Source organism: Bos javanicus, chromosome 10 (genome assembly GCF_032452875.1).
Source record: "Bos javanicus breed banteng chromosome 10, ARS-OSU_banteng_1.0, whole genome shotgun sequence".
NCBI lineage: Eukaryota > Metazoa > Chordata > Mammalia > Artiodactyla > Bovidae > Bos > Bos javanicus.
Genome location: NC_083877.1, coordinates 54,312,958 through 54,322,744, shown reverse-complemented (window position 1 = coordinate 54,322,744; position 9,787 = coordinate 54,312,958). Strand labels below are relative to the sequence as shown.

The window sequence follows — 9,787 nt, the reverse complement described above, 5'->3', positions numbered from 1 at the left end:
CAGATGAAAACAATTCTAAGATGCCTTGCTGTTGTTGTTCAGTTGCTAAGTCATATCCGACTCTTTATGACCCTATGGACTGCAGCATGCCAGGTTCCCTGTCCTTCACTATCTCCAGAAGTTTGCTCAAACTCATGTCCAATGAGTCAGTGATACTATCCAAACATCTTGTCCTCTGATGCCCCCTTATCCTCCTATCCTCAATGTTTCCCAGCATCAGGGTCTTTTCCAGTCAGCTCTTCGCATCAGGTAGCCAAAGTATTGGAGCTTCAGCATCAGTCCTTCAAATGAGTATTTAGGGCTGATTTCCTTTAGGATTGACTGGTTGGATCTCCTTGCAGTCCAAGGGATCTGAAGAGTCTTCCCCAAGGCCACAGTTCAAAAGCATCAATTTTTTGGCACTCAGCTTTCTTTATAGTCCAGTTCTCACATCCACACATGACTACTGGAAAAACCACAGCTTTGACTATATGGATCTTTGTCAACAAAGTAATGTCTTTGCTTTTTAATATTCCGTCTGGGTTTGTTATAGCTTTTCTTCCAAGGAACAAGCGTCTTTTAATGTAATGGCGGCAGTCACCATCTGTAGTGATTTTGGAGCCCAAGAAAATAAAATCTGTCACTGTTTCCCCCTTTCCCCATCTACTTGCCATGAAGTGATGGGATCAGATGCCATGATCTTTGGTTTTTTAATGCTGAGTTTAAGCCAGCTTTTTCACTCTCTTCTTTCACCCTCATTAAGAGGCTCTTTAGTTTCTCTTTGCTTTCTCCCATTAGAGTGGTATAATCTGCATATCTGAGGTTATTGATATTTCTCCCAGCTCTATTCCTACTGCTTGGAGTTGACTCTATAATCATCCCATCGGAGGATATGAAAGCCATCACTTCATAAACTCAATGTTTTCATTCTCTATCACCCAAAAGAAAAGTGAAAAGTAAAAGAAAACATGTCTTTTTTTCTTTTATTAACTAAGAAAAATTTTTATTTAAACTGTGCAATCAATCAGTATTTAGACAGCAGTTTCATAAACATTTTGACATTTAAACTTTTATTCATTTTTGGCATGACCTGTAGGATAGTATATAAACTATCCTGAGGATGGGAAAAGTAGTAGGCAATATTTACTATGATGCTAGAAAAAGAAAACAAACCCACATTATTAAGCAAAATATGTTTTAAGAAGACATTAAAAAGGTACATTCAAAATCAAGGCAAACATTTGCTTTCTTCATGCAATGGAATTCACAGAGCTGATCCCCTGAGTCAAGTATAAAATTAAAATAGCTCAGCTCTAGAGTCCATTAGCTAGTCTGCAAATGCTGCCCTTACAAGAAAATGGTATACAGAGTGAAAGGATCCAGAACACCCATGATATGAAACAATATACAGCTGGCTCCCACACTTTCATTTAATTCACATCTTTGAAGAAAATAGAAAAAAAAATCGCACATACACAGACATAAAATATCATCCAACAACAGCAACAGAAAGACAAACTTAATATATGTCCTCTAGTCTACTGACAGGCTAAGGCAATGTGTGTGAATTAAGGCTTTGCAAACTTCTTTATCAGGCTCATGTTAAATCATTGGTTATCATTTTCATTTGCAAAAAGAATACAGAATGTGGTAAAAGGGAGAAAAATGTTTCAGGTAAAAATTTTTAAGTATTCTTTGCTGTTATTTTTAAAAATAGTCCTGAGTTCTGATAGTTTTAAATAAAAACAAACTTCTGTAACATAAATTTTAAAGATAAAATCTGTAAATTAAGACTATGTCTATATACCATGAACTACTTACAAGATACAAACGAGTAAATCAAGAAAGGTGTTCAGAATCTCATGGATTATACTGAGTGATATTTGCTGGTTCAAGAAAGTTAGGGAAAATATTTTCTTTCTCTAAAAAAAGATAATCATGTAATTCTTGTCAATAAGCCTTAAAGGTTGACTTGAATAAACTAGAATTAGATGCCAGTATGTCTTACCCTAAAATTTATTCCAAACAGTTTAAAGAAATTTGGAAATGCCCCATAATCTTGAAAAAGTAGATCTGTTAGAGAAGAATCCTAAAAATGCACTCTGTCCTTACCCATCTATCCCTCTGGGGATATTTGACTCTCTCCCTAAATCTTTAAAAGCCAAGATATCAAAAAATAAAAGATTTAAATTAGGGTAAGACAATTTCATGTTTAGTACTTTCAAAAGCACTGTAAATCCCCCTGCTCAGCATATAGATTTACCTACATTAAAGATGAGTGTTCAAATCCCTGTCTACATCTTTTATCCCCTGCTTTCTTCTGGTAGGTTTTTTTTTTTTTGGTGAGTATACAGAAAACGAAAGCATTTTTCATTTTAGCAAAGGCAAATGTAATTGGAAAGGCTGCCAGGTAAAGAAAGAAAAAGCTATTAAGATATGTTTCATAGCTGAATAGAAATGACTTTAGGGTTCTAATTATTTATACTTTTAAGTTTTCAAAGTACCACTGTTTCATTCTGCACAACAAAGTATGGAATAAAAGGAACAAAAAATGAGTTAAGGATTTTTTTTCCTACCAATTTTCAAAATGGTCAAGGACTAGAATTTAGGTGTGCCAAAGACTAACATTATACTTGTTCTACTATATGATTCTCCTTCAACTTTTCTCCCTCCTATATTAATTAGGTTGAATTCAAATAACACCTATGCTTTTCAGATCTAACAAAACAGGGATGACTGGTTACAGGTCTGGCTTTTTCCAGTTAATAAATTTCTACTTAGATTTGCGGACAACAGGAAAATTACAAAAAATAAAAATTTAATTCTGAACACCTAGTCTAATAAAGAAGTGCTTGAATAGTTAAGGGCTCCAAAAAACCGCTCCCAAAAAACCGTATCAGCTTTCACACTCAGTTCTGACTAAGAGAAATTGAAGGTTTCAAGGAGAAAAGAAGGGTGGTTAGGAGATGACAAAGAGTGAGTTATAGCCCCTCTAAACTCCTGTGAATAAATGGATGTAAGTAAGACAGAGTTCTCTCTGTTGGTTGGCTATGACTATGTGGACAGGTTGTGTTGACAGAGTGGAAGGTACCATGAGCCTAGGTAATTAAATATCATGTCTTAGCTGAGATAATGTATCACAGTACAAATACTGTAAATGATGCAGTTGGACCAACTTGGGTTTGTGTCTTGGCTAAGCACCACACTAGCTGTGATCTTTGGCAAGTCAGACATTTTAAACTACTTCCTGATCTCTAAAATGGGGATACTATTTACTCTGTAGAATGTAGCAATATGCATGGCCGAAGCATGTTTATGGCACATCACATATGCTCAGTAAATGGCACATCCCATATGCTCAGTAAATGGCACATCCCTTTCTAAGGAATAGAATCAAAAGTGGCTGAAAAATGACCAGCACTCTTAACCTTACTCATAATATCATCACGGGCTCTACCTCTTAAAGGAGAAAGCTTTATCTTGTTCATTGAAGAAATGCTAAAACTTAGAACAGAATTATAAATTATCCTTCATATCTGAAAGAAGGCTTGATTGACATGACCTAGGAATCAGAACAAACTACAGCAGTGGAATCTAAAGCTTTCTAGGAAAAGGAACAACTGACATCAAAGAAGAATTACTAGAAAGATAAAATTTCCCAGGAGTTGTACCTGCTGATAAGGTTAAGTGGAGGCTCTAGCTGAGGCTCATGGAAAATCAAGAAGCTGTATCAAATTGAAAACCAAACAGTGGCTTGTGAAGCTGAAGAAATAAGCCTGACTTAAAAGTCAGAAGGTGTGCATGTTGCAAAATGCTTTTAAAAGAAAATGAAGAATGAATTTGAGCATAATTCTGTTCATCTACTCTGAATTCCTATGTTTGAGGTGTTTTCCTCCACTCTACCCTAACAATCACTCAAGAGAAAAGGACAAAGCTCAACTATAATAAGAACAGGTTTCAAAAATTTCTGATGAAATTCCGTAAAGTTAGAGCCAAATATTAGGAAACTTTGCTGTTAAACAGATGGAACTGAGATGTTAATTCACATATTCAAAAAGTTTAAAGTTGAATTGCTTTTGCAAGTGATTTGGAGAGAAAGCTTAATGTGTACATTTGATAGGCGATAAGCCAAGGTTTTCATACCTTTGAAATACTGAAGATCCCCAAGGGACACATGACTTCACACTCCCAATCTCTGTAATGCAATAGACATTTTATGGGGATCAGAGTTCTACAGAAATAATGTACCTGTTGTAAGCAAAATAATGGCCACCCACAGAAGTCCATGCTTAAATCCCAGGACTCTGAGTATGTTACCAGACAGGGCAAAAAAAGACACTAAGAATGTGATTAAGTTAAGAATTTTCAGATGGAGAGAGTACCCTGCTTTATCCAAATAGGCCCCATCTTATCAAGTGAGTTCTTAACATTCGAGAGCCTTTCCTGGTTAGGGTCAGAAAAAGAGATATGTTAATGGAAGTGGGTCAAGAGAGCTGCTATGTAGCTGACTTTGAAGACAGAGGGTGGGATCTACAACTTCTAAAAGCCAGAAAAGACAAGGAAATGAACTTTGATTTTATCCCATTGAGACCTGTGTCAGACTTCTGACCTACAGAACTGTAAGATAATAAATCTGTGTTGCTTTAAGGCCTTCTTTGTGGTAATTTATTATAGCGGTAGCAAGAAAATAATACAGTATTTGTCTGGTAAAAATGCAAGACTGTCATGTTAATCTTAAACACCTTCAAAAGCTTACCAGGGGAAATCGCCTGAGAAGATTAAAGCCTGCAAACATACACATTGCATTAGCCTGCAATCTTACGTCCTGAGCATAAATCAGCTTCACACAATTCTATGTATGTGTCCTTCTAAACATCAACAAAATTCACAATTAGACAACTGATTGTGTTTGGTGATCTCCAGAACCCTCTATTCTGTGCTCACAGAAATTATGACCATTAAACCAAAGCAGTTTTATCAGAGACCCACGTGGCAAACTGTCAGAAACAAAATCTACAGAATACATGTTTAGTCTTAAATCATGACTCTTTCAATATTCTGGAACTTTTTTTTTTTTACATTCACTATTAAAATTTTACATTCAATGAAATACAAATGTATATGTGAATCATGACAACCACTGCTGAGGTGGAACCACATCTGGATATTCTAGCATTAAAAAAAAAAAAAAACCTTTCAAATCCATCTTTTTTGTGAGACTCAATTGTCTCCAAAGGTGTCTTCATGGACCTGAACAATGACCCTGAGTCGTCAACATGGGCAAGCACGATGTCCTTAACAAAGCCAAGACAAACCAATGCAAATCACTGTCATTGTTCCCAAGGTTGGCACCACTATTGTTTGAAGCTAAGGCAAATAAAAAGCACTTCCCCAAGGATCTAATTTCCCTGATGTGCCAAAGCTAATTTTTTAAAGCCACTTAGTGGATAAAGTTGTGTTCTTACTTTTAAGCTAATCAAAATATACAACTCTGTATTTCATGAACAAGATATTTGTTTTACCCATGGTTCCACTGAAGTTTGAAATAGCAAGCTCCCTTGCTGCAATTAAAATATGTCAATTTACGAACAACTTCAAAGAGCACATCTATCAAAGAACAGTCACTTGAAAATTGAAATGATTCATTTCCTTGTTATATCCCATTGCTCCCCAGACATGAGAACATCCTTGTTATTAAGTGACTGCCTCAAGCCTTCAGAGTAAACCAGAGTAAATGCTTTAAGCAGGAGGAAGGCTACACAGGCTGATTCAGGGGTTGCCACAATGCCCCGCAATCGAAGAGCCTGCTGATATTTCTGTTGACATCTCACACTCAAGGTGCTTAGGAAAGTATCACATCATTTGGCAAAAACATCCTGTGGTTGAATCAGCAGATTCAATGGAAAGTCCCTTTGTATGCTGTTTGTATACAGACTGAGTTCTGGAGAAAAAAGTTTGGTTGACATAGAAACAAGAAACAACAGTTAAATGTACAACTAAATCTGCCTATATGTGGAGGAAACCTTAAATTTATCTTTGGTTTTTTAAAAACTTGCTGATAAAAAGCACATGAATTAAAACACTGATAAATACCAATATAACTGTATTGCTTTTAATTATGTAAACTTAGCCTTTTGATACCCTTTGCTACTAAAGCTAGAGTCTCTATCAGCCTCTAAATAAATTTATCTCAAATCTGCTCATCTTTACTTACTTACAGGCTAATCTATATACTTAAACGGTCTTTGGTATGAAAATACTGATGAGCAGAATCTTGTAATATTTGGCATAAAAATGACATGCATGTATTAGTATTTATAGCAAATAAGTCTTTGGAAAAGAAAATAGTTACTATTTGCATATTAGCCCCTTCAGAGTGAAACACCATGAAGTAACACCACTGTGAAAGATGAATGAGAACCTTCACATTTCAGTTACAATTTCATACTTAAGACTTCAAAGAAGCTAGCTTTGGCCAAGTAAAAAGAAGTCTTTGGTGTATACTAAATATCTTATTCAATGATACTAAAATATTTGTCTTTGGTGAAAAGATTTTTTTTCCTCTCCAACAAGTAGTTTCAACAATTTCAAAATACCATAATACTGTATAGCTGAAGATTTACTTGCTGAAGAAAAAAAATTACACTTGAAATTCTTTGGAACTATCTGCTGGTGAAGAACTTTTAAATGCTCTGGTAACAATAAGGTAGTTAAAATACTAGTCTAATTAACTATAATGATCAATATATCCCCTATTATTCTGGGTTAGTAACTACTTGTATAAGCTTCATACCTATAGATGTTTCTAGTTAATTCAATTTGGAGGGAAATCATAGTTGAATTTTCACTCTCTACTGAAACTTCTTTGGTAACAAGATTATTATGAAAAAATCTTATACAAGAACAAAATGAAAAGGTGAAAGAGTAAAAAACATACTGGTAAATAATTAGCAAATAGTTACAGCCTAAAGATCTACAATAACTATGGGCCTATTTATCAAAAACAAAACACTTTCCTTAAGGACTTCAAATTATCAATTTTAGGCTTTTTAAATGACTCAAATGAATAGCCTCCTAAACAGGATGGATGATGTTTCAACTTTATAGATTTTGTTTGCCTTTTAAGAAAAGTTAAAAAAAAATAAAATGAACTCATTGTACTCCTTCGTTTTAGATACTGATAAAAGTTGGCCCCACATACTTTCTACTTACAAGCCCACAAAGATATACCCTGTCAATGTGCCCATGCTTCCATGAGGCAGCTCAAAAGTAACAAAATGTTCCCTGAGTACAGGAAAAAAAAAATAACACTAGAATAACTTTAAAAGGAGGTAGTATAAACAGGAGCTATAAAGGCAGGAGCAGCATTTTTCCTTGCCTCAGATTGTTCACCTAAAGCTCTGCTTTTTTGTTTCGCCACGAAGCCCATACTTAGATAACTAAATGGAGGACTGTGAATTTAGTTCAGAACTGCATTAACTGGCACTTAATGGTGGTCTGCTTCTGAGTACATCCAATTTGGCACAAAACTACAGATTGGAAAACAACCAAAAAATGTTGTATCACCAGATACTGGGAAAGAAGATGACAGAGATGGGACTATTATCCAATAATATTTTTTGTTTTTAGAACACCATTTAACATGACCTCATCCCAGTCTATAAACAAAGGTTTCAAGGGGGGTAAAGATTCCTTTTAAAAAGAGGCTCAAAAGTCAGTTCCAGATAATTTGAAGAAATATTTTTTAAAGGATAAGGGGATCCCCTCTCTACACCATGGGTTTAATTCTTTTTCATCTCCCACTGCTGGGCACCTAATAGGTTACAGTCTTAAAACTCAGAGAAGGCCTATTCTGTGTGGCTAAGTAAACAGTTTATGGATTTCAAACCAGCAAGAGGATTAACTTACTACTGGAGTTAGCATTCCTCCTTCACAGCATCAACACTGAAGGAAGATTAAACAGAGTACCAAATTCTCTTAAGAATTCAAGAAAATACAAACAAGTTAGTAGAGCTCAGAATACTTATCCCTAAACAAAACCTGTACGAAAACAAACCCAAATACTTTTATAAAATACTGTACATTAAAACAGTTATTGATGAAATCCAAGAAACTCTTAAGGCAACTTTTGGTACTCTTATCCTGAACAACTTCATGAATATTAAAAAAGTATAAGGCAAAGAACTTCGTAATATATAATGGAAGGCACTGTTGCCGTGATAACCTCAAGTTCATTTTACTGTCTACTGTTGCATTTACCCTCATTATTAATATTTAATGAAACTTTTTTTTTTTTTTTTACCCCTTTTGGGCTTCCCTTTTGGCTCAGATGCTAAAGAATCCGCCTGCAATGCAGGAGACCTGGGTCACCAAGCTGGGATTTATACAAAAGAAAACCATAAACTCTAACTTATTTTCTTTAAAAATCTGTTTTCTGCAAGGCGTTTTGCAACTAATTCTGAAAATGTTGAGGATGCTTTGCAAACTAAGACAGTGCAGACTTTGGCCAACCGTCAGGCAAAGGAACAGGTTGAAAAGGCACGGCTTCCAGGCAGGCTGAGGTGTGGGACACAGCAGATACAGCAGTCGGACTCTAATGCCCACAACACAGAAGCCCTTGATATAAGAGGGTTCCCTGTATGCTACTGAACAGTTCTGTTCTCAGAAGAGAGAGACTTTTTTCTGTGCTGGTCATTCAGTAGAGTCAACAGCCCACTTTTCTCTTCTCAGTGGTTTCAGTCCTCATAGCTAAAGGTGTTAAATGATCCAAACCCCATGCAAAGGTCAGTTTCTTGTTATTGTTTTAACTCAGAGCTTCAGATAAACATTCTTACTCACCTACCTATATGACTCCTTGGATCACACACATGACACATACAGCAACTGAAAACAAAACGCTACTAGGAAGTATCATCGTTTATGCAGCTGAGATCAACTACCACAACGAATGAGGTAACCAAGTTGTCTTCTGAGTTTGCCCTCTGGCAAACTGAGGTAGATAGTCAGCAAAGGGGCTTTCAAAAGTCTTCCCTTTGCTCCAGTGATATATTTTATAATCCAGTCAAACACCTTGACTGTCTTTTCACATTGCTGACAATGAAACATTCAAAATACGTGAGCTTAAAGATTTAAAAAAAAAAAAACATTCAAAAAGGTGAGATACCCAATAAGATACCAAGATACCAAGAGTTTCACAAAAGGCTTTGGCTCCCTGTTCATTGTCCTTCGAACAGACTTAAAGGTGAGAATACCTGGATGTGGCTTTTCTAGATTGGAAAATCCTTTTTCTCAAAGCAAAGCCTGGCAGGGGCTGGCTGAGAAACTGAAGAGGAAGTTTGCTCAGCACCCGACCGCACTGCAGTCTCTTCACACTTTCTCACCAAGGGGTCCCCACCCAAATCGCTGCCGGTGAAGGAACTTGGGGTTAGGGGTGTGGTACTTATAACTGAGGACAGGTGTATTTCATCATTGGACTCGTGGGAGAACCTTCCAGAATCCCCAGTTTCGTGGCTGCCTTCACTGTTGGCTGAATGCTCAGTATCAGCTGCAACAACAAAGGGTCTTGGGAAGCTGGCTGTCTGACCTGGGGAGCTGGGGGAGTCTTCATCGCTGATTAGTATGGTAGTGCCTGGCTGGTAAAGGCAGACCGCTTGAGTAAATCTTCTTTGAGGCTAGGTAAAAATACATAAAACACCATCAGTGATAACAGAGTGCTCTGAAAACTAATAAATCTGGTTTTACATATTTCATATATTCTGAGATAGCAAATTGATGGAGTATGTGGGTGAAAAGTTCATCACCACGAAGG

At 36.3% G+C, this 9,787-nt stretch overlaps 1 protein-coding gene across 1 annotated transcript in view; it reads right to left on the bottom strand.

The window, feature by feature from the left end:
- Nucleotides 1–957: 957 nt before the first annotated feature.
- The window catches only part of PRTG (protogenin), a 152,485-nt gene continuing 143,655 nt past the window's right edge, over nt 958–9,787 (bottom strand). Inside the window, exon 20 of the mRNA XM_061431209.1 lies at nt 958–9,650. Coding sequence (XP_061287193.1) covers nt 9,246–9,650 — 405 coding nt within the window. The 3' untranslated portion in view covers nt 958–9,245. The remainder of the gene's footprint in view (nt 9,651–9,787) is intronic.